This window comes from Porites lutea, chromosome 2, assembly GCF_958299795.1.
Source record: "Porites lutea chromosome 2, jaPorLute2.1, whole genome shotgun sequence".
In the NCBI taxonomy this organism is placed as follows: domain Eukaryota; kingdom Metazoa; phylum Cnidaria; class Anthozoa; order Scleractinia; family Poritidae; genus Porites; species Porites lutea.
In genome coordinates, this window is record NC_133202.1 from 37,109,587 (window position 1) to 37,133,589 (window position 24,003).

The following is a 24,003-nucleotide window of genomic DNA, read 5'->3' on the forward strand; positions in this document are numbered from 1 at the left end:
TCGAACATGCTCTTCCTGAAGTTCTGAGTGTATTTGCAAGTCCAGAATAGATGAACGAGGGTTTCTTTTTGTTCCTCGGAAAAGGAGCAGGAATCTGTTTGTTTGATACCTATTTTGTACAGAAAGTCATTGTGGCTATTTTTCTGTGAAGGAATTCCAAATTTGAAGGCTCTAAGCTTTGACTCTCTTGTACACAGAGATGATAGGCAGTACGTATTTTCCCAGTTTACTATTATACTAAGATTACAATGTATGTCTCTCTCTTCCAACCACTTTCCCTGACTTCTTGATGGTATAGAAGCTTTTCCGTTTATTAGACATCATTAATTTTCTTGGAAACTTTGGTGTGAGACAGAAGGGGAATCAACTGGATCCTTTGGAGTTGGGTCATGATAGGCTGTAGAGTGTACTTTCTTGTAATGTGCTACAGCAGATATCACTTTGTGATATTCGAGATAGTTGGTTTTGATGCTATATTTATCTATGAAGGCGTTATAGCTTAGAAAATTCTGGTCGTTATCTAACAGATCTCTAATCTCCTTTATCCCCGCGCGCTCAACCATGATCTGTAGAAGAATGGACGATTTTCAATTCTAATGTGAGAGTTGTACCATATATATTGGAGGCAAAATCGAGGTTATCGTCTTTGTAATTAAATTTTGTCCAGTACTGTATGATTTATTTTAAGAAAGGGTCCTTGAGGTTGAGCAGCGTAGAATCTTGCTGTTTCAAATTGCTTCGGGTCAATAGTTTTCCTCCGTACTTCCCTAAGTAATGGTCAAAAAAAAGCTTCCACTTCCCTTTATTTTCTTCATTTAGATACCCCTGGATCCATTTCATTTCCAAGGATTCATTAAAGCTTTGAATACCTAACATCTTAAGTCCTCCTTTTGCGTAATTATTTATCATTGTCGTCCTTTTGATTTTATCGCCCTTACCGTCCCAAAGGAAATCGTACAATATAGAGTTGATTGTCTTGAGTATGTCAGGAGGTGTTGGAAGAGATGACAATATGTGGACGATTTGTGATACGGCTAGAGTTTTATGATTGTAATTTTACCCAAGAGGGTCAGTCCCGACCAATTATCTAAGATACTCCTTATTTTCTCAATTTTCTCAATAAAGTTAGAATTAAGAGACCTGTCTTCCAAAGTCGAAAACCACCCCCAAGGCGAAGACCTTCTCGTTTGCCCAAGTTATTGGTTTACTTGAAGGGAAAGTGAGATTAGAACTTTTAGAGGCGCCAGTCCAGTGGGCTTCAGTTTTTTCATAGTTGACCTTCAAACCCGATACGGAAGCAAAAGCATCAAGTAAGTACAGAGACCTCAAAAAGGAGGACTTGGAGCCATTCAAAATCATAGTCGTGTCATCTGCATATTGGGATAACTTACACTCAGTATGAAAAATCTTTATTCCACGGACCTCATTATCTTTCCTTACTGTATTACCTAGTATTTCAGCGCATAAAATAAATAAATATGGGAACAGCGGGCATCCCTGTCTCACACCGCGACCTAAGTTGAAAAAGTCCGAAGACCATCCGTTGTTCCGAACACAACTGCTGATATCGGTATAGAATACTTTTACCCAAGTAACCAGAGAGGTTCCAAAATTATAGTACTTCAGAGTTTTTTCTATAAAGGACCATTCAATACTATCGAAGGCTTTTTCGAAGTCGACAAACAGTAGTAGACCAGGTATTTTTTCTGTATTTGTGTAATTAATAACGCTATCAATAAGTCTGATGTTTTCTCCGATGAATCGGCCTTTTAGAAAACCAGTTTGATCGTTGTTAATTATTTTTGGTAGGACCTTTCGTATTCTACTTGCAATGGATTTGGTGACTATTTTGTAATCGCAATTAAGAAGGGTGATAGGCCTCCAGTTTTTTAACAGGTTGGTCGGTTTGTTCTTTTTGGTATGAGAGTAATCAATCCTCTTCTTTGAGTAATCGATAAGAGACCTTTTGTATATGCACAATTTAAGGCATTTAACTGATGCTGATCGATGTCATTCCAAAAGACTTTATAGAATTCGGCTGGGAGGTCGTCACTTCCAGGGCTCTTATTTGATTCCATCGATTTTAAACTTTCTAAACATTCAGAGGCAGTCAGGAAGCCTTCACACTGTTTTTGCTCTTGCTCATTTAGGATAAGAGTATTTCCGTCTGGGAAAAACATATTTTCTTCCTTAGTGTCGGGTTGCGTATTAGCTGACGAATAAAGATTCCGATAGAAGGATTTTGCTTCTTCTAGGATCTCGCTATCTGTATTGACGAAATTATCATTTGCTAATGTGAGGTGTTTGATGGTTTTTTTACTGAAATGTCGTTTTTCCTAAACAAAGAAAATAAATATTGCCACCAGAAACAGAAAGGTACGAGGCTAAAATAAACAAATAAATCAAGCAAAACATTAAAAGTCCGTTGGTTGGGTCCATAAGGAGTCTCAGAAGAACTTACACTGTAGTCTGATACGGGAAGCAGCCGTACGTTCGCGTGACAATGGAATAACATAAAATTTAGATTAAATGTCTCGATTAAGCCTGTGCACTGGATTGAGGAGGCCTAAGGTCTTCAGGGATATTACTTACTTTGTAAATAACATTGTTGATAATAAGCTTTCTATCGATACCTTTTGCGCTCAAACCTCGCTCCTTTGCTTGGAACATCGCTTTGATTAATACTTTCCTTTCCTGCTGTATCGCTTTTGCGTAATCTTGCGTAATGTATACATCCTTAGCTCTCTCTGAATCTTTCAACCTGTTTCTCGCTCTAAAAACTGCGTCTCTGTTTTCCCTGCTGAGGAAGCGTGCAATAATTGGTCTCGGGAAGCTTTTGGAGGCGTCTTCTGAGCGCGGTTTCCCAACACGATGAACTGCATGGAAGTGGATATCTTCTACATTGATATTCATGTCATTTTCTATTATATCATACACTACATCCATGCAATTTTCGTCATTGCGTTCAGGTACATTCATAAATCGAAGATTCTCGCGTCTAGAATAGTTCTCCAAAGCGATAATTTTCTCCTGTTCTTCAAGCAGCCTTGTTTTCAAATTTTCGATTTCAGCTTGTTCGCTGTCAACTTTTTTGAGGTTACTTTGAGCAGGTCTAGTTCTTGGCGATGAGAGTCGAGGCTTTGTTGGCATGTTTTCTTGTAGTCGTTGTGGGTTTTTGTTTCTTCTTGAATGTCGTTGATTGAATCCCAAGCCGGCTCTAGAGATTTTTCTACGTCTCTCAGGGACTTTTTCACACCATCAAGTTCTTGTTTCATTTCGTGTCTTAAGATTGAAATTTCGGTTGTCAGGTTTCCAAAACGCTCTTGCATTTGGGCATCTAAACGAGAAAGTTTGTCCGTAATTTGGTTAAACTGCTCCAGGCTAAGGGCCTCAGATTGTTTGCTGTCTTCCATCACAGTGCTGCTTGAGCGACGATTTCTTTTGGGCGATGGCGTCTGTTGTGAAGATGAGCTTGATGATCTGTTTTCTCGCTCGTTTCTTTTAGACATTTAATAGAGGCTGTCAGGTCTACCGCCAGATTTTGGCATCGATGTTTCATTACCAAGATATTAGAATACAAAAATGACGCAAAAATTCAACGTTAGGCGTACTTCCCGTCCACAAATTTACGCAGCGACAGTGACACGTTTTGCCGCCATGATTGCTCGACCCAATCCCCAATCTTATAAAATACTCACAATCTTGCTTCCTTGGGTTACTTAAGGATCCTTATTATTCATTCAAAATATTTCCCCGATTCTGATTGGCTAAAAACACACGCATAATTCACCATAACAAGTTACTGATGAACAAATTTGGAAGAATTTTGTGTTTAACGAGGAAATGACGAAAAATGCAGCGTTTTTGCAGGTTAAGGCATTGTTAACCGAGAAGACCTGGGGACGAGGTTGAGTTGTTTTGGTTATGAAAACAAAAAATGGCGGACATTTCACTCTTTTCAAGAGTAAGAACTAGGCGAAATTATAGCTAAAAACATGGCAAGAACAGCAAGAACACAACTCGAAGGGCGACATCTGCTATGTGGAGAACATTTGCGGAGCTGAAAAACCCTAAACGTGCACTATCGAAGGTGAACTTAACATCGATGGAGGTAAGCATGTTTTAGCTTTGTTTTTAAACTTGTAGTTATTTTAAATGAATAATAAAACAATTATTTAATTCAGCTTTCGTATCATATGAAGAATTATGGAGATCTCGGAGGGTGTTATCCGCCTCGGCCTACGGCCTCGACGGAGGACACCCTCCTCGATCTCCATAATTCTTCATAAGATACTCAGCCTCATTCATTAATTGTTAATTATTATTTATTCAAAATATTTCCCCAATTCTGATTTGCTAAGAGCAGACGCATAATTCACCGTAACCAGTTACTGATGACCAAATTTGGAAGAATTTTGAGTTTAACGAGGAAATGACGTGAAAAATGCAGCGTTTTTGCAGGTTAAGGCACCGTTAACCGAGAAGACCTGGGGAAAAGGTTGAGTTGTTTTGGTTGTGAAAAAAAAACGGCGAACATTTCACTCGTTTCAAGAGTAAGAACTACAGCTGGAACTAGGCGAAATAATAACTAAAAACACTAATTAGCAATTAATGAATTCGGCTTTCGTAGGATATGAAAAATTAAGCAGATATCGGAGGGTATTATCCACGTTGGCCCTCGGCCTCGGTAGATAACACCCCCCTCGATCTATCCCACGAAAGCCGAATTCATTAATTGCTAATTAGATCGCACAAAGTGTTGTCGTTTCGAATATGAATACAGCCCAGTTGTACCCATCGTTTAATTACAAAATAGGTACTGCCCTTCAATTAAGTGACCAGTGGATAAAATATGAATTTTAAGCGCTCACTTTTTCGAGTTAATAGGGTGCAATTCTTTCTGATCTACTCTACTTGAGGGTTATTCTATTTAATTTAATTAAGGGATAAAAATTCTTGATAGAGATGTGATAGTGAATTGTGAGCCTGGAAAATATATTAGAAAGATGATTTTTTTAATTGGTGAAACAGGCGGCTCGGAACGAAGAATCCCAGTACTTCCTGTGTCACTGATCGTAAAATCATCTTTCTCATATATTCAACAGACTTCAAATTCCCCATCACATCTCTATCATTGAGCATAAGCACATATCAACATTCTAGTCCTAGCAGTATGTAGGTAATTTGTCACTTGAACCTTGCCTTGACTCCCGCTAGTCTCTTATTGCTTAGCCTGCGTAGCAAGCGTTTCCAATCGAGTTATTGCGCGAAAGTTAGAGCGGAAGCAGAAAAAAAGGTTGAAGGGGGAGGGGGAGGGGAGAAGAGGAAACGCTTGCCCGCAAACCCTACGATTCTGGAAAACGCCCCTTGATATTTCACGGTTCGGTTTATTTGTAAATTGACAGCTCGTCAAAATAGAAACATAACGAACGGATTACCCCTGGATTACCAGATTTGTAAAATTACTTTGTTGTATAATAGAACACGTTACAGGCGATTGCAAGAACTGTAATAAAAAAGATTTACGATAAAAGAAAGTTAAAACTATGAGCGATTGCTGCAGAATTTCTTGTTTTTTATTGTGTGGCTTTATCTCGTCTGAAACCTTGTCGACACGTCAAAAATGATTTGTCCGGAACAATTCACTCCGCCGGGTATAAGTTTTGCAGAGCGGCTGCTCTTCAGCCTGTGTCGAAGAGTTCTCTACAATCGATGCCGCTAAATTTCCAATAAACAAAAAGAATCTTTTCATTTCAAAAAGCTGACAAATCGCTTGTCCATGGCGGCTTTAGCTAGTGTCGAGTACCGCTGAGTACCGATGTTCTGATTTTAATATGTTGATGTTATCTGCAACAAACGGTCCATTTTTGCCAGTCAGATCTGCACGCCGTCATTCTCAATAAATTGGCCTTCCCTAGTCTCCACTGCTCGATCTCCAATTATACTTTGACGACTCTGATCTCATAAACCTTCGCACAAACACGATTCCAATAGATATCAGTCCAAAGCATTTGTAATCTGCGACCACAAATCAGATGAGACCAGATACGTGACACACGAAAACAAAGCATACCTGGTTTGATTGATGTTTCGAAGGCTAAGTAATCAACACTACCCTCACCGCGCCAATCAGAAGCTGCGTTCGTGGGCGAACGCAGTTTTTCAAAATCGTGGGGTTTGCGGGCAAGCGGTTCCTTCGTTCCCCTCCCCCTCCCCCGTCATTCATGTTTTTTTTGCTCTTGTCCCAGCTTTCTAGACGAACGTCGCGAGGAAACGCTTGCTACGCAGGCTACTTATTGCTTAGTGGTAGAGCATCTGGACTAGCAGCCTGAAGGTCATAGCTTCGACTCCTATTGGGCCGTCTGTGTCACTGATTGAAAAGTCATCTTTCTCAAAAAACTCTTTTTCAGAGAATTACCATGATTGTCTGAGTGACGTAGAAGCTGCGACAGCACTACAGCCATCTTATCTCAAGGCGATTATCAGAGGTGAAAAGGAATATCAGTAGAACACCTGAATTTTAAAATTTCCTCCATTTAATCATTTCAAATGAGTCGACTTTTTTTCACTAGGGGCGAACACCTGTTTAAAGTTGAAGAAGTTTGAAGAAGCCATCATCTGGTGCGACAAAGGATTAGACGTATCCTTTCTTTATCCTGTTCAGAGACCTTCTATTTTCTCTTTTGAGATCTTCGTGTGCGCGCACGAAAATAGAAACTGTGAGAGATTTATTAAGCCTTAACGCACTGGATAAATTACTCAAACCAAAAGAAAGGAAAAAAAGTGTGTCGACAGGCTATCTTTTCTTAGAAGAGTAAATACAAATCCCTGACCGCACAAATTATTACTTCCTCTATTTTACTAGATCAATATCTCTTAATACAGCTGGTTTAAATATTAAGTGACTTGATGGACGCGCCCTGACGTCTCACAAAAAGAGTATCCATTTATATACACGTACAAAACGGATTACCGAACCATTTCTCCAATTGCTGCTGCTGCTACAAAACTGCCGCCAGCCAAGTTTATGGTATAAGCAGATTATTTTCTATCCCCTTAACTCTTGTAAGATTGACAAGGACAACCACGATCTGTTGGAGATAAAGACCTGTTCTTTCATAGAAGGCGAACACATTTTAACACAGGAAGGTGATAAACCAGCAAAAGAAGAGAGCGATCCACCAACAAACCCAAGACCTCTTGATCGCACATGTAAGTAAAATCCAAACAGGAAGCGTACTTGTAATAACCAGGGTCTTTACTTCAAGTCGATCTACAATTTGCCAGGCATCAAATGTTATGTTTTGTTCTCTGGCTTTGACTAATTCATACTGGCAGAACTCAAAACCGCTCTGTATATATTTTTATTTCAGCAATAGCAGAAACTCACAAAAATGCCGGCAATGATGCATTTAGTAAAGATGATTTTGTCAAGGCTATCAACTCGTACACAGAGGGAATTGAAGTAAAATGCAAGGATGAGGATCTGAATGCCAAATTGTACAACAACAGGGCATCAGCCCATTATCACTTGGGTAAAGTATCATTCATATTAACTCAGCGTATTGCCAACATTGCATTTTGTTCCGTATCCAACATTCCATTGTCTATTCTGCATCCGGGCCCTTTTACGTAACGACACTCCTGGAATCTCAATTCAACTGTCTCTGTTGGCTCTATTGATGTTATCAGGGTGAAGTCTTATGTCCTATTATCATCTCTTGGTTATGCGGACGACCTCGGAAGCCTAAGGGAGAAACAGTGGGGAAGGGGGGTGGGGTCTCTGTAGAGAATTTAGACCTCATCTCGAAGAGCTTAGTTCCTGGTCTCATTTGCGTGTTTATTAACAGCTCAAGTCTGGAGTCCCTGAAAACCGTATGTCCGTTTTATGTGCCGTAATAGGTTCAACTCATGCATGCATCTTCCCTTTCCGCCAATGCATACTTCGCTGCATTCGCAAGGAATCTTATAAAATACTCACAATCTTGCTTTCGTGGGTTACTAAACTATTCTTAAATCACATTAAGTGTTTTGCCTTGTCCAATTTGAAAACACCTCGAGCGTAGGCAAGGTACATAGAGTCTATAAAGTAGGCGCTGCCCCCTCAGTTCGAGCGGATTATTCTTTTTAATGTGGGTATAATAAAACTCTTTTCCAGGATATTATCCAGATTGTCTAAGTGACGTAAAAGCTGCGACATCACTACAGCCGTCTTATCTCAAGGCGATTATCAGAGGTGAAAATGAATCTCAGTTGAGAACTTGAATTTTTCCTAAAACAATGATTTCAAACGAGTCAATTTTTTTTTCACTAGGAGCGAACACCTGTTTAAAGTTGAAGCAGTTTGAAGGAGCCATCATCTGGTGTGATAAAGGACTTGCCGTATCCTTTCTTTAGCCTGTTCACAGACCCTCTTTTTCTCTTTTCAGATCTTCTAGCGTGCGTACAAAAAATAACTTCCTCGTGGGATTTATTAATTCGTAACGCACTGGACAAATAACTAGTCTGCTAACGTACGTGTGGACAGGCTATCCTTTCTTAGAAGAGTAAATACAAAAACCCTGACCGCATTATTAATACTTTGATTTTTACTAGGTCAACGTTTTTTATTATTATTTTTCATCTTCGTTATCAGTATCCTTTCTTGGATCTGCTGCCAAAGTCTTTAACAGTTCGTTTTTTCTAGGAGGCCCTATGTGGGCCTCTCGGATAACACTATCTAGGTCTTGATAACTGAAGACGGATAACTTCTGCCTGAGGTGTTGATAACTCAGATAACTCAAGACTAAGTAAGAAAATCAGTCTTGCGGGGCAAATTCGTTCCGAAAAAATTCAGAGTTTACAGTTTCAGCAAAAAATTAGTCCCGGACGAGGCTCCGAAGTGGGGGAAAAGGCAAAACACGGGGTAAAATAAGAAAAATATATGTTGGCTAGCAAAGGGAGCCGATGGGTGGGCTGGAGAGGGGGGACGGGCGGCGCCACCGCCACCCTTTCCCTACCCAGACTACCGGTGGGCTCGCCTCGCTCGCCGATTTTTTTCTCTTTTTCCCCCAATGCGGAGCCTGGTCCCAGTTTACGAAAAATGGAAAAGCAGAACAATCAAGAAACCGAGAAAAAAATGCCGTATAAACGGTATATAGAAGCAATCTTGCAATGTTTGCATAGACCTATATGGTCGCCCGTTTTGCATTTATTTAGTAGCATACTCGTTTCTCACTTCGACTCAGATATTTTGCCTGAATTATGAAACTTAGCTGGTACTCATAATTAGGGCCCATTTAAAGAATAACATTGTACAGAATCACACTTTTTCCCAAATTCACGAACAGCAAAGAAACTTGGAATGAAGCCGCCTCAACGATTCCTCCCGGTTGGCGAATCCGCTCTTAGAACCAATCAGATTTCAGGATTTGGGAATTCTTCTCGCTTTTACAAATAACCACGTGGGGCTCGTTTTTCACTTGTATTCATTCAGTATTTTTAAGGGGTGATTCTTCTTTAAAGCCTTGTTTTTCGTCTATTTCAACCCAAAAAGTGGCTCCATAATTAAAAGTTAGGTATTTTTGGATGATTTCTCGACCGTTTTCAATGAATAAAAATTGGGGATGTTTGAGATTATACAAAATTGGAAAATATTGGATTTGAGGTTTAAAGGTAAGAAGGAAATAATGAGCAGACAAATACCAGATGGTCCACCACCACCACAAGGTGCCCCTGAGCTCATTAGCGGATCAACTTACCTTTTTCTTCCCTTATTTCTTTCATTCCTAAATCATCCCCACTCCCACCAAAAAAAAAACAGCCGGAATTCATATCCATATCATTTACCAAGTCCATTGCATTGTAGGATACTTTCTAAAACCTGGTTATCGAATTTGACAGTCTTTAGATTGACAATGGTAACAAGACGCTCTTAAAAATAAGGAGGATATGCCAAAAGGATGCTACAAAGTCAGAAGTTACCACTGTCAAAAAAACGGTTAGTGGTCGATGTACAGAATATTTTGGGCTCACGGGTAACTGTTCAGCCAAGAAAATGTGTTAAGAGCAAATAAATTCGTTTTGAAGTAAGTATAGCAGAACCTCGATTTAACTCTGTCAAGGGACTGGGGAAATTTGTTCGTTATATCGAGGGTTCGTTATATCGGAAACCTCCATAACGAATTTTTTGTAAAACAAGCAAAATGTTCGTTATGTCGAGGTAGAATTAATGATTAATTTCCAACGCCCAGCATGTCCGGGTCTGAACAATTCCTGTTATAAGCATTTGTATACGAAGCTATTGTCTAACTTCAAAGCTGTTAGCTACGGCACAAGAAACACAAGAACAGGCAAACAAAACTGCTTGAAACTACTTTACACATAAATTTTATCCCCGTTGCTCTGTTTGAATTCATCTTTAACCATCTTTAGGTCACATGTTGACATTTAATCGTTATATCGAGGTATACTTTATGTTGCGTTTCTGGGTTGTGTTCGTTATAACGAGGATTTCGTTATATCGAGGTTCTGTTCCATACATTTTATTGTAATTTTGGCCGGGCTGAAGTAAATGGTTCCTTATACCGAGTACTTCGTTACATACTGAGGTTCGTTGGTTAAATCGAGGTTCCACTGTATACACATGGTTAAAAAAAGAGAGACATTCACATGTGACTTACCTCAAATCTACCACGTTTGCGTGGTTACGCATGCATTTTAGAGACGTACGTAAAAACTAGTACACCAATATAATCAAATATCCTGACTAATATCTGATCAAAAAGCAATTCAATTTTACAGGTGTTTACTCCATATCAACCATCAACGAATGTGCCCAAAGAAAATCAGCCCGTTGAAATAAAAGATAATGAATTTGCACTCGTTATGAGCAATTTTGGTGATGTACCAAATCTTTCTGGGAATTTCAACGACATCGTTAACTTTTACTGCCAAATTCTCAGTACTGCCAAGCATGTGGGAGACAAAGCTAGTGAAGGAGCTGTGTATAGTACCCTTGGTGGTTTTTTTCTGGGTCAATGTGATTACAAGAAAGCCATAGAATATAACGACCTTGCTCTTGATATTTTCAAAGAATTGGGCAACAAGAGACAGGAAGGATATGTGTATCAATGTCTTGGTGATGTTTTCCAAAAGCTCGGTAATTTCGAAAAAGCCATTGAGTACCAAAACCGTGCGCTCAGTATTGCAATAGAGCTGGGAGAAAAGCCTATGGAAGGTATGGCTTCCTACGGGCTTGGCAATTGTTTTCGAGGCTTGTGTGGTTATAAGAAAGCAATAGGCTTCTATAACCGTTGTCTTACTGTCGCTAAAGGTCTGGCTAACAAGGAAATCAGTAGGTCATTAGAAGGTGTTGCCCTTGCCAATCTCGGACACGCTTTTGACTGCCTTGGTGATTACAAACAAGCTGAAATTTACCATAGGCTTCACCTTAGCATTGCCAAAGAGATGAGAGACAAGTCTGGAGAGGGAGATGCTTACACAGGTCTTGGCAACGTTTTTCAGGGCCTTGGAAATTTCAAAAAAGCCGAAGAGTATTACAGCTTAGGCCTTAGCATTGCCAAAGATGAACGAAACAAAGAAGCAGTGGCACTTGCATATTTAGGTCTAGCAAACGCTTCCCGCAACCTTGGAGATACAAAAAATGCAGTAAAATACTCTAATCTGCAGCTTACCTGCGCAAAAGAACTAGGAAACAAATATATCGGGAAAGGTGCGTATTGCAACCTTGGACATATTTATAAAAGTCTTGGAGACTTCAAGAAGTCCATAGAATACTTCAAACGCTACCTTGAAATTGCCAAAGATTTTGGAGACTTGGAAGGAGAAGGGGCCGCGTATGGTGGCCTTGGCAGTGCTTTTGACAGCCTCGGAGATTTCGAAACTGCAGTTTACTATCACGACCAACATCTTGATATCGCTAAAAAAATTGGAGATAAAGACGGGGAGGCGATTGCACACGGCAGTCTCGGTAACGCTTATCTCAGTCTTGGTGACTTCAAGAAGGCCCTCTACTACTACTTACACCGCCTTAGTATGGCAAAAGACCTGGGAGATAAGGCAGGAGAAGGACGTGCGTATGGCCATCTCGGCCGCACTTATCAACATATTGGCGACTACGACAAAGCCATGGTCTATTACGACCGGCGTCTCTGTATTGCCCAAGAACTTGAAGACAAGGCTGGGGAAGGGGCTGCCTGTGGCAATCTAGGTACAGTTTCCCAAAATCTCCGTGACTACATGAAAGCCATAGATTGCCACAAACAACAGCTTAGAATTGGCAAAGAAATAGGAGACAAAGGAATGCTAGGCAGAGCCTACAGTAATATTGGACAATGCTTTGAGATGCTGAAAAGTTTACCTGAAGCACTCGAAAATTACCAAACAAGCGTCAAAGTGTTCAATGAAATGAGAAGTCTCCTCCAGTCTGAAGATCAGTGGAAGATTGGATTTCGGAACGAATGTAATCAAGCTTACACAGGTCTTTGGAGAGTTTTGTTAAAACAGGAGAAGCTTACTGAAGCTCTAGTTGCTGCCGAAGAAGGACGGGCTCAGTCACTAGCAGATCTGATTAAATCTCAATATGGTTTACAAGAATGCCAATACAGCGGAAAATTTCTAGAAAAAGAGAACGGCATGTTAAACAGCACTTCATCAAGCACAATATTCCTGGCTGTTAACGTGTTTGAAAACCAAGTAGATATCTGGTTACTTTCCAGAGAGAAACCTGTTCTTCACCGGAAGAGAAAACTTGACCATCATCGTGCAAAGAACGCAAATGAAACGCTACAGTCTTTGATTCAATTTTCCTACGAAAATATGGGTGTTCGTGCTAAAGTTAAGTGTGAGAATCGATCTTTGGATGCATTACATAAACAACGCTCAGTTGTGGAGCGGTCATCCAAAACGTGCTCACAGCCTATTAACCAAGAAGGAAATCTTCCGTTAGCCACGCTGTACAGTTATGTGATCGCACCAGTATTAGATCTGATTGACGGCGATGAAATAATCATTGTCCCGGATGGTCCATTATGGCTAGCTCCCTCTGCTGCATTGCTAAATCCTTTTTTCAGATACTTATGTGAATCCTTCAGAGTTAGAGTGATTCCCTCGATTACAAGTTTGAAGATGATTGCCGATTGCCCAGAATACCACAGCGGTCTTGGAGCTCTAGTTGTAGGAGATCCAGACGTGACGAAAGTTACTAACAGCTATGGAGACCAGCTGGAGCCGCTTCCTTTTGCCAGAAAAGAGGCACAGCTGATTGGGCAAATTCTAAATGCGGTACCCCTCACTGGAAAATTGGCCACCAAATGTGAAGTGCTAAAACAGATTAGTTCGGTTGCCGTAGTACACATTGCTGCACATGGGCGCATGGAGACCGGAGAAATTGCGTTGAGCCCGAATCCTGAACGGAAATCGCAGATCCCTGCAGAAGAAGATTACATGTTGGCAATGACTGACGTGATGAATGTGAAGCTACGAGCAAAGCTGGTTGTCCTTAGCTGTTGTCATAGTGGTCGGGGAGAGATCAAAGCTGAAGGCGTGGTCGGTATTGCACGTGCCTTTATGGGTGCTGGTGCTCGTTCTGTTCTGGTATCGCTTTGGGCCATCGATGACGAGGCCACGTTGGAGTTCATGAAAAACTTCTATCACAACCTTGTTAAAGGGCGAAGTTCGAGCGAGTCCCTTAACCACGCAATGAAATGTCTCAGAGAATCCGAGAAGTTCAGCGATGTAAAATACTGGGCACCTTTTACACTTATTGGCGACGACGTCACTCTCTCGACAAATAACAAGAAATCAGGCCCTCATAGAGAAACTCAAGAGACAGATAGATGATCCGATCTTATGCTTGTGTTTCTTTGGCCGCTCGTTCGCCAAGTTTATCAAACTGTGGACAACGTAAATGAGAATTAGATATCGCCTGAAGTTGCCCAAGTAATACACGAAGTGGTACCCCTTTTCTTCCGTGAAGAGACAAGTCACTGCAAAGAATATTTTTCAATAATATACTGTTTCAAGGTCTATCTCATGTATTACGTTCTGTTTTAATTAGTTTTTGCACAAATGGACTACTCATATAGAATTTGTAATTGGCCCCCAAAATTGTAGTGAAAACTAATTACATGGCTGAAAACTGTGAGGTTTTTTGCTAAGATAGAAAGAAACGAGGACTCAAATGTTGAAGGAGCAGTGTCCCGACAGATTTATCGTGTTTTTTTTTAGTACACTAGCCTAGTTTCAGCTGTAATTTTGAGCAATATTGTGCAACAGTAGAAGAGCTGAAGACAACACAAGGAAACAAAAAGGTACACTGCAATATTAAGTTTAATTTGTTGGGCCTCAGTTTAATTCACTTTCTTCATTTTCGCATTGCAGAGACGCTTTAAATTAATTAAGTTGTATACAGTTGAACCTCTCCACAACAGCCACCTTGGGGAAAGAGGAAAGTGGCCGTTGTAGAGAGGTGGCTTTTGTCGACAGGTTTAAACAAGAGTCAATGTATGGCTTGCTCGCCAAAAAAAAATTTGGCCGTTGTAGAGAGGCCGTGGCTGTTAGTAGATACTCGAATACTCGACTGTACTTGATGATGAAACATAAGAAAAGACTGACAAAACTTCTAGACTTGTGCGCGGGCACGGTATTGTCTGTTTCATCTGCAACTGAACATGTAGGGGTTGCTTCAGTTCAGTTCAGTTCAGTTTCTTTTCCCTCAATATTTTGACTAATGCTAGTTTACAGACTTTGGTTGATTTTTACAGGAAGATGTTGCTACAGAATTAACTTGAACGTTTGAGTATGATGGCCAAGTGAACCATTAGGTTTCCTAATTGGCCACCATAAATACCAATTAATAAATACAGGCGATCGATGAACCAGAAAGATCAAAATTAAAATAAATAAGTAAATGATAACATAATACAAAAGAAAAGAACGAACAACAATTGATGACAATTAAACAAAATACAAACGTATAAATACAGATAAGTTTTAAAAGAAGGGAGTTTAGGCAGAACTAGGTAGTGCTAGGTTTAGACAAGTATTGCTCGAACAGTAGATGATGTTTGATTATTTTTTTTTTTTTGAAAAAAGCGTTCTTATTCAATTCTTTAAGGTATTGTGGAATGCTTTTCCAACGACCGATTGCCTTAAATGAATTCTGCTTGCCAGTATTCTTTCTTACACGAGGTTTATATGAGTTTTGATTGGTTGCATATCTAGTATTGTTTAATAGTTATGGATATCGCCAGCGTAAAGAAAGGTGTCGAGAAATATGTTGGATAGTAAACCTTTATGCCAGAGATCGGTAAATTTTAAAGAATGCAGAGAATAAACGATGTATGAGTATGTCTAGCGAATTCAGCAATGGGAAAGTACTCTCGGTATATTTACCACGTGTGTTTACAAAGAATATTAATCTACCTACAAGATTTTGCTTAATCTGCACTTTTTTTTAGGTGCGAGTTATAGGTGCTAACCCAAGCCAAAATTGAATACGAGATGTAAGGATAAATTAACTTGCAGCAATTTGCTTTAGTTGCTTAACAGATATTTCAGTAAACAAAAAAAGAATCTAATGTGTTTCCACTTTCAACACACTATTAAATTTATATGGTGATTCACAAAACTAGTTTCGTCTAACGACCCCTTCAGTTGATCGCCACAGTATTCAAAATAACAGACACTTTAACGACCCCTAGTGACAAGGCTGTTGGGTTACAACAGTCCTTGGGATGCGAACGTAGTTCCATTCACTTTTTTTAGTTCAATAGATTATCTTCCTTGATTTTACTAATCAGAACAGACTCTGTGATTTGTCTTAACATCGCTTCGTTATGAAATGTGCCCGTGACATTCATTACAAAGTCAGGAACGTTTCCGTCATGCCTGTCACATGAGTGTCTCCACATTACCGAACTCTCCTCCCGTCTTTCCAGAGCATTCAGGAGCTCTTTCCCGCGAGTGTAGGCGCTTCATGATGTTTCCCCCAACATACTTATTCTTGCAGTCTTGACATACTAGCTCATAAATAACTCTTACCAGTACTGCGGCAAGATCCCTTTCCGTTATTTCGGCGGACCAAGTAGTCAACTTTTGAGCATGTTTTCTCTCTGAAAGGATCTGACTTTTGTAATACGCTCTTTATTGCTGCACCTGACTGTTCAACGACCTTAATCTTAACAAAAAAAACTGGCTTAATTTCTATACAATCCCAACATTTCTGGAAATTCGTGCGCAAATACATGAGATATGATATTTCTATCTGGTCTTTGCGAACTAGAGAGTATATAGTACGTTCCATCCATGTTTCTAAGCTGAATATTCACTGATATATCCTTTTTAGTAGACTTAACTATCACAAAATTAGTTTTGGATTCCACAGCAAAAATTTCCGTATTCCGGCCGTATCCCTGTGTATACATTTTAATCACCTTAACTCTTTTAAGATTGACGATGGCAATAAGAATCTTTTCGAAATGAAGAGGACATGTAAGTAATCGTTACCTTTTGCATACTTTCAACTTCACTGGTGTAATTTTTTTTTTTTTTTTTTTTTTTCAGCATTAGCAGAAGTGCACAAGGGTGCTGGTAACAAAGCTTTCGGTAAACACGATTTTGTTCAAGCCGTTTACTTCTTCACGGAAGGAATCAATGTGAACAGCCAGGATGACGAACTAAACGCCAAGCTTTACCACAACAGGGCGACCGCACACTTTTATGCGGGTAGAGTATTTTTGTTTTCTTGTAAAAACTAATTTCAACCTTAAGGAATGAAAAGAACAATAAACAAAACAAAATAAACAAAAACGATCATAGAAGATTAAATTAAAAGGAGTAATGAAATATTGTAATTTTAAAAAATGATATGAACCTCAGCACAGTCATTACCCTCTTGAAGACTACGGTATCTGATGACAATTTAGCACATACGATCTTGTGCCTTAACTGATCTGAAACTTAATCCAGCGAGTTCTCAGTGACCAGTAGTCCAAGTATGTCCTGCGTGGCAGGCGCAAAATACAGAGAGGGAGGGAGAGAAAAAATGGAAAAGGGAAAGGAGTGCGTGCTATACGAAGCCAGTTATTTTGCATAATAACTCCCTTTTCCCTCCTTCCCCCTCCCCTTTCCACGCCTATCATGATGCAGGTGAGACCAAGCCAGGAAATGTGATTAACATGACTCTTGTGACTCTCTTTTTCCCGACACATCAGTTCTTCTTTTACAAACTTCTGAAGTGAATAACGTATACAGGTACATTCTTTCATAGGTGAAAATTATTATTATTTTCTATTACTGTTTTTTTTTTATTATTATTTATTTACAGGAAATTATGAGGATTCACTTAGTCACTACAAAGTTGCAGTATTATTACATCCCACTTACTTAAAGGCTATTGTCAGAGGTGAGAATAGATTATAACACAGTTTATCACGCTACACAATGAAGAGAAGTCTTATAACCCAAAACTTGCTTTACACCAAACCTTTTATACCCCTGATTTAAATGGAGATAATATCACTTCCATTAAATCTTGAATTGTTTATACATTAAAATTTATTTAAAAAAATATGGGAATTTGGAACTCACGTTCAGAATGGGACCACCATAGTTCAAGTTAACCTGAAATCAGTACAAGGTCAGGAAACAAAGGAGGACAGGGCTCGTCCATCTCCATGTGAGCTAAGGATACAAGATATATCTCATGGCCTGGTTTCAAAAACTTGGTAGCGATGATCGTATTTTACTAAAACCCTTAGAAACAATTAAAACATGTAGCTTTGTAAAGGACTGCTGATGAGTTTTAAAGACGTGTAAGAGAGAATTCAGTGGCATGTCTCAATTTCACGTAGGAGCGACTACCTGTGTGAAGTTGAAGAAGTTTGAAGAGGCTAAGAAATGGTGTGAGCAAGGGCTTTCAGTATCCTTTACTGCCTGCAATTGATCTTTAAAACTACTTCAACCGTATTTCTATTATATTGTCCATTTTTGTCCATAATGACATTGTCCTTTCTCAAATAAGGGTAGATCCTTTAAGTTTCACTGTAAAGAATTTTACTTATACTGTTTCCTAAAGGAAACATAAAAGGCTTAGTTCATCCTGTGGTTTTTTGTCTCTGATATTAAATTATTATTATCAACCGCGTCCAACTACCAAATTGCGGTCGGTTCCATGACGCCGTCCACCATTTACAGTGCACATAATTTGTAAGTATCAAATGTTAAACCTGATTTTTCTCCGCTAATAAATAAAAAGCCTGCATCTATGAGGAAAACAGCCCAATTCAAACAATTATAACAACTAAATCCTTAATCACATCTAGAGAGCAAGTGGTAGAACAGTAAACGACAACTGTTCAATCTTTAATTAATAAGGATTTGCATAGCGCGAGAATCTCGTATGCTGTGATCCAGGATAATTCATAAATTGATGTTTTCTTTTTTGCTATTAATATTTCTTCCTGGAAAGCTTCAAGCTCCTAATTAAATTGTTAAGGGGCGGACCATTATGGGGGAGGGGTGGGGGTTTTTGCCTTGCAAGAACTTTTTACTGGCCGATTGCCTGTGCAAGAATTTTTTTTTTAAGTGCAACCCTTTGTAGGAATTTTTTTCCAAAAATTTCATTCACACGTTTTAGTCATTACGATAAATGAAAATGACGCTGCTTCGTTTTATTACAGAGGTTGTTCTTTAAACGTGACTTTCACTGTTCAAGTTTACACTTATGACTCACAATACTAAAGTTTAATTGATGTAACTTACACAATGACTGTCCTAGACGGCATGGCGCCTTTCTTTTGCTCTTATGCCACCACTAGGCAGGGAATGTAAGGTTTTTTTTCATGAAAATAGTATGCTGAGATGCCTGCATTTCACAGAACGCTGTGTAAGTCCTTTTATTAACGTCTTACACAGAGCGTACTCATGTGCAATGTCTTGATAGAAACGCTGGTGTCCAGGCACTACAGCTTAAACTATGCAACTGACTATAAGTGAAAGTTATTTGTATCTCACTAGTGATTTAGGAGCATTTTAAATTTGAGAAATGATCAAAACATAAGAAAATATTGCAGAATGGCGTTAACTCCTAGCGCAAAAAGTCCAAGTCTGAATATTTGATTATCTTCTTCGAGAATATCGGAGCTAAAAACTCAGCTGTGTTTATAAGCTATAAAGTCAAATATCTTAATATACTTTGTTATTTTAAGAGCTATAGATCAGTTTCTAAATTTATTTTCTCTTCTCTTCTCTTCTCTAGTTCAGGCTAGGAGGTTTTTCCCTCCCACCAAAACAGATGGTCATTCTGGTACCCAGCGTACCAGAGGTTTTTTCTCGCGTGTGGCGGGAATCTTCGTTGTCGGCTTGACACCGAAGCCGCTAGCAGCGAAGCAAAAAAAACTCACTTTTTGCGCGTGTAACTATAAGAAAAAAACCTTGACACACCCCCAACCCCCCTGCCCCCCATCAGTTTTCTAATGGTCCGTTCCTAAATATCCTCTGGCAAAGTCATCCGTCCCATTCTTTTTTTAACTTCACACAAACCTTGTTACATGTCTTGACTATCCTAAGATTGACAAGCTTGACAAGACGCTCTTAAATATAAAGCACTCATGGATCATGAATAAGTTCTTGGAAGCCAAGGCTTACATCAGATCGGGCATTGCTTTTAAACGTCCAGATGATTTCAAGAAAGCCATAGAACATTTCAACATTGTTCTTGGTGATGTCAAAGAAATGGGAGAAAAAGTTTTGGAGGAAAAAACCTATAGCTATCTCGCTTGTGCTTATGCCGGTCTTAGTGATTATAAAAAAGCCGTGGTCAACTACAACCTACTTCTTAGCGCTGCTAAAAGCTTAGGGGACAAGCTTGAGGAAGGAAATGCGTATGCAGGTCTTGGTGACGCTTTGTTTCGCCTTGGTGATTTCAGAGAGTCCCTGGATTATTACAGATATGCCCTGAGCAATGCCAAAGATCTGAACGACAAGGAAAAAATAGCCATTGCATATGGAGGACTAGGAAATGCTTCCCATGCTCTTGGACATATTAAAACCGCGATCAGCTACCTGGAACGGAGTCTTGACTATGCCAAAAAAATCGGAAACAAAAGGGAGATAGGAAAAACATACAGCATGCTTGGCCATATTTTTCACAGCCTTGGAGACTATAAGTCGTCCATAGAACACCACAAAAGTTCCCTTGATACTGCCAAAGATGTCGGAGATGTGGTCATAGAAAGCGAGGCGTATGGTGGTCTTGGCATTGCTTATGACAGTTTCGGGGATTTCGAAAAAGCCATTTATTACCATAGCCAACAACTTAGGATTGCTAAAACTACTGGAGACAAAGTTGGTGAGGCAGTTGCAAATGGCAATCTGGGAAACGTTCATACCGGTCTTCGAAACTTCGAGAAAGCCCTCCACTACTACAAACAGCGCCTTAGTATCGCAAACGGTCTGGGAGACAAGGCTGGGGAAGGACGCGCGTATTTTCATCTCGGCAACACTTATGAAAAACTTGGGGATTATGGTAAAGCTTTTGAATATTACACCCTTCGTCTCCGTATTGCTGAAGATCTGGGAGACAAGGCGGGGAGAGGGGATGCCTATGGCAGTTTAGGTGGAGTTTTCCTGTGTTTTGGAAATTGTAAAAAAGCTGAAGAACTTTTCAAACAACAGCTTAGAAGTTATGAAGAGCTTGAAAATAAAATGGGGACTGCTGTCGCTTACCATAATCTTGGCCGATGCTATGAGTTGATGGGAAGTCCGCCTAAAGCAGTCGAAAATTACCGATCAAGCGTTAAAGTGTCTAATGAAATAAGAGGGTCTCTCCAGTCTGAAGATCAATGGAAGATTGGTTTTCGCAACGAATGTAACATTGCTAACATAAGTCTGTGGAGATGTCTGTTAAAACAAGAAAAGATTGGTGAAGCTCTAGCTGCTGCCGAAGAAGGTCGGGCCCAGTCACTAGCTGATCTTATGATTTCTCAATATGGTTAAAAGAATGTCAATACCGCCATTACAGAGGAAAACCTCTAGAAGAACAGGAATTTGGCATGTTAAACAGCACTTCATCAAGCATCGTATTCTTAGCTGTAAACGTGCACGAAAACAAAGTAAATATCTGGTTACTTTCAAAAGAGAAACCTGTTCTCCACTGGGGGAAGACACTAGGCCATCATTGTGCAAAGTTTGCAGCTGAAACATTACAGTCCTTAATTCAATTTGCCTACGAAAACATTGGTGTTCGTGCTAATGTTAACTGCGAGAATCGGTCTTTAGATGTGTTACGCGAAAACTGCTCTGCTGTGGAGCGGTCATCCAAACAGAGCTCACAGGCCATTCTCCAAGAAGATATTCATCCCTTGTCAGCTTTGTACAGCTATGTGATTGCCCCGATGTTAAATCTAATTGATGGCGATGAAATAATCATTGTCCCGGATGGTCCATTATGGCTTGCTCCGTTTGCTGCATTACTGAATCCTTCTTCCAAATACTTGTGTGAATCATTCAAAGTCAGAATAATTCCCTCTCTGACAAGTTTGAAAATTCTTGCTCATTGTCCAGAATATCACTCCAGTAGTGGAGCTCTAATTGTCGGAGATCCAGACGTGAGTGAAGTTACCAACAGCCATGGAGACCAGCTCGAACAGCTTCCTTTTGCCAGACAAGAAGCACAGATGATTGGGCAGATTCTTAATACGGCACCTCTCACTGGAAAATTGGCCATCAAATGTGAAGTTCTAAGACAGATTGGTTCGGTTGCCGTAGTACACATTGCTGCACATGGACGCATGGAAACCGGAGAGATAGCGTTGAGCCCAAATCCTGAAAGCCGGAAATCGCAGACCCCTGCACAAGAGGATTACATGTTGACAATGAAAGATGTGATGAGGGTGAAGCTGCGAGCCAAGCTAGTTGTCCTTAGTTGCTGTCACAGTGGTCGAGGAGAGATCAAAGCTGAAGGCGTGGTCGGTATTGCACGTGCCTTTATTGGTGCTGGTGCTCGTTCTGTTCTGGTGTCGCTTTGGGCCATAGATGACGAGGCCACGTTGGAGTTCATGAAAAGCTTCTACCATAACCTTGTTAAAGGGCGAAGTGCGAGCGAGTCTCTTAACCACGCGATGAAATGTCTCAGAGAATCCGAGACGTTCAGCGATGTAAAATACTGGGCGCCTTTTACGCTTATAGGCGATGACGTCACTCTCGACGAATGAGAAGAAATCAGGGTCTCGTAAATAAATTAAGAAACTATGTCCCCAAAAGGCAGAGAGATGGTATGAAACAAAGTCTTGTCGATCTTTCTACAACTTCATCTGACTGTGGGCAAAGTAAATGAGACTTAGATATCGCCTGCCTGAAGTTACCCAGATAATGCCCGTTTGAGTAAAAGAAGCGGTATCTTAATTCTCTTCCGCGAAGAAACAACTCACGGCTGCGTGGGAGACTAGCAGTCTAAGCAAGTGGACAATTTATTTCAATAATAAACTGTAGCAAGGTCAATCTCATGTATCATGTTCTGTTTCATTTTTCGGACAAATGAAGTACCGTAGAACCTACAAAACCAAGAGCCAAGGCACTGGCAAAATTTGTTCGCTTTCACGCGGTTTCGTTCAATCATTCGTCATACCGAGGACTTCGTTATATAGAGGTTCATTATATCTATGTCCCACAATACAATTAATCCCTAAAATTTGTAGAGAAAACTAATTACAAGGCTGAAATCTGTGAGTTTTTTTGCTACTCTAGAAAGCAACGAGGCCTTAAATGTTAAAGGAGCAGTTTCGCGACTGATATGTGGTGTTTTCTCAGCACGCTAGTTTCAGCTGTAGTTTTAAGCGGTATCTGATTGTTATCGTGCAGCAATACAAAAAGATAAATAATTAAAAAATAAGTGTTAAAATTCTTTGCAATGGAACATCTAATTTGATCGGGTCTAATTCACTTCCTTCCTTTAGGCATTGCAAAGAAGTTTTAAATTAAGGTTCATAGTATACTTCGCAACGCAACATAAGATAAGAACTAACATATTTCGAGATTTGTGCGTGGAATGCAGCTGAACTTGAAAGGGTTGCTTATTTAATCCCTTAATTCACTCTTAGAGTGTTCTCCCTTCTCTCTCTCTTTAGCCCTTTTACCCCTGATACAGGGATACAAATTTCTTTTTGTAAAATCCTGCGAAATATATATAGTGCTGTGACGTTGGCGGGCAAAGCGCACAAAATCTGTTTTATCAAGTGAGGTACCACCATAAAGAGATTGGAAGGCTCAGGTTTTGAGCACCAACCAATTTTTAGTGCGAAAATGGCGGGTGGTCAATGAAACCAGGCACAAATCACTTGTATGAAAGGATTTCATATTGATTCCGTTCCAACTTGGAAGGTAACTGATTGTTCTAAATTTTTGCGTCTTTCCTTGTTACCTTGGTATAGCGAAAGACCACACTGAATGAAACGACAACTCTAGAGGAAAACAGTTTCTTATCTTCGCACCTGTCAAAAAATATCTGAAGTCAACTGGATTCGCCAATTCCAAACAATGACCCACAGCGGAGAGATCTTCTTGAAGCGTGAGCTAACTTTAGCTCGTTTTAACTCCTAACCCTTTTATCTCGCCCAAATCATTCACTGACTTTAGCCGTAACACGGGAGCTGATAGGCGAAGTATGAGTAAAAAGGAGAAAGGCTTTCCCAACCTCATTCCCAGGGTTTTCTCCTACCCGTCCCTAGAGAGTGACGTAGGGACGGGTAGGAGAGAATTCTGGGAACGAGGTTAAGGCTTTCCTTTAGCGTTAATTTTCGATAAGTACCCTTAACAGAAGAAGAGCCGTGAAAGCGATCTGAGAGATACCAAGCTCTGGTAATCTGAAATCTGTAGACTTTCTTTTTGTAGCCTACCCTACGAGTAGAATGTATTTGTAGCCCAACGCTTCCTCTCATCGTTATTAGCCAATTAGAGCCATCATAAAACACAACTTGACGCAGCCCCAAAATGATTGTATAT

The 24,003-nt window shown here is 39.9% G+C and overlaps 3 protein-coding genes across 3 annotated transcripts; all 3 read left to right on the forward strand.

Annotated features, from left to right (window-relative positions):
- Positions 1 to 4,773: 4,773 nt before the first annotated feature.
- LOC140926140 (uncharacterized) lies at positions 4,774 to 11,915 on the forward strand. Its single transcript, XM_073375930.1, has 10 exons — positions 4,774 to 4,816; positions 6,411 to 6,488; positions 6,573 to 6,640; positions 7,071 to 7,212; positions 7,374 to 7,535; positions 8,159 to 8,236; positions 8,315 to 8,382; positions 9,890 to 9,979; positions 10,783 to 11,837; positions 11,891 to 11,915. Exons 1-10 carry the CDS (start codon positions 4,774 to 4,776, stop codon positions 11,913 to 11,915), a joined length of 1,809 nt encoding a protein of 602 aa, XP_073232031.1.
- A 73-nt stretch (positions 11,916 to 11,988) lies between these two features.
- On the forward strand, positions 11,989 to 13,842 carry LOC140926141 (tetratricopeptide repeat protein 28-like). The gene has a single exon (XM_073375931.1). It carries the CDS (start codon positions 12,037 to 12,039, stop codon positions 13,840 to 13,842), a length of 1,806 nt encoding a protein of 601 aa, XP_073232032.1. The 5' UTR covers positions 11,989 to 12,036.
- Positions 13,843 to 21,251: 7,409 nt separating this feature from the next.
- LOC140926956 (tetratricopeptide repeat protein 28-like) lies at positions 21,252 to 22,661 on the forward strand. Its single transcript, XM_073376628.1, has one exon. It carries the CDS (start codon positions 21,399 to 21,401, stop codon positions 22,215 to 22,217), a length of 819 nt encoding a protein of 272 aa, XP_073232729.1. The 5' UTR covers positions 21,252 to 21,398; the 3' UTR covers positions 22,218 to 22,661.
- Positions 22,662 to 24,003: the final 1,342 nt, after the last annotated feature.

Bases quoted from the DNA above. Each gene is read 5' to 3' on its own strand.
- LOC140926140 (XM_073375930.1), top strand. From the start codon at position 4,774: ATGAATACAGCCCAGTTGTACCCATCGTTTAATTACAAAATAG. The intron at 6,489-6,572 runs GTGAAAAGGAAT...TTTTTTCACTAG, and splicing joins TCTCAAGGCGATTATCAGAG to GGGCGAACACCTGTTTAAAG. The intron at 6,641-7,070 runs GTATCCTTTCTT...AACTCTTGTAAG, and splicing joins GGTGCGACAAAGGATTAGAC to ATTGACAAGGACAACCACGA.
- LOC140926141 (XM_073375931.1), top strand. From the start codon at position 12,037: ATGGCAAAAGACCTGGGAGATAAGGCAGGAGAAGGACGTGCGTATGGC.
- LOC140926956 (XM_073376628.1), top strand. From the start codon at position 21,399: ATGTTAAATCTAATTGATGGCGATGAAATAATCATTGTCCCGGATGGT.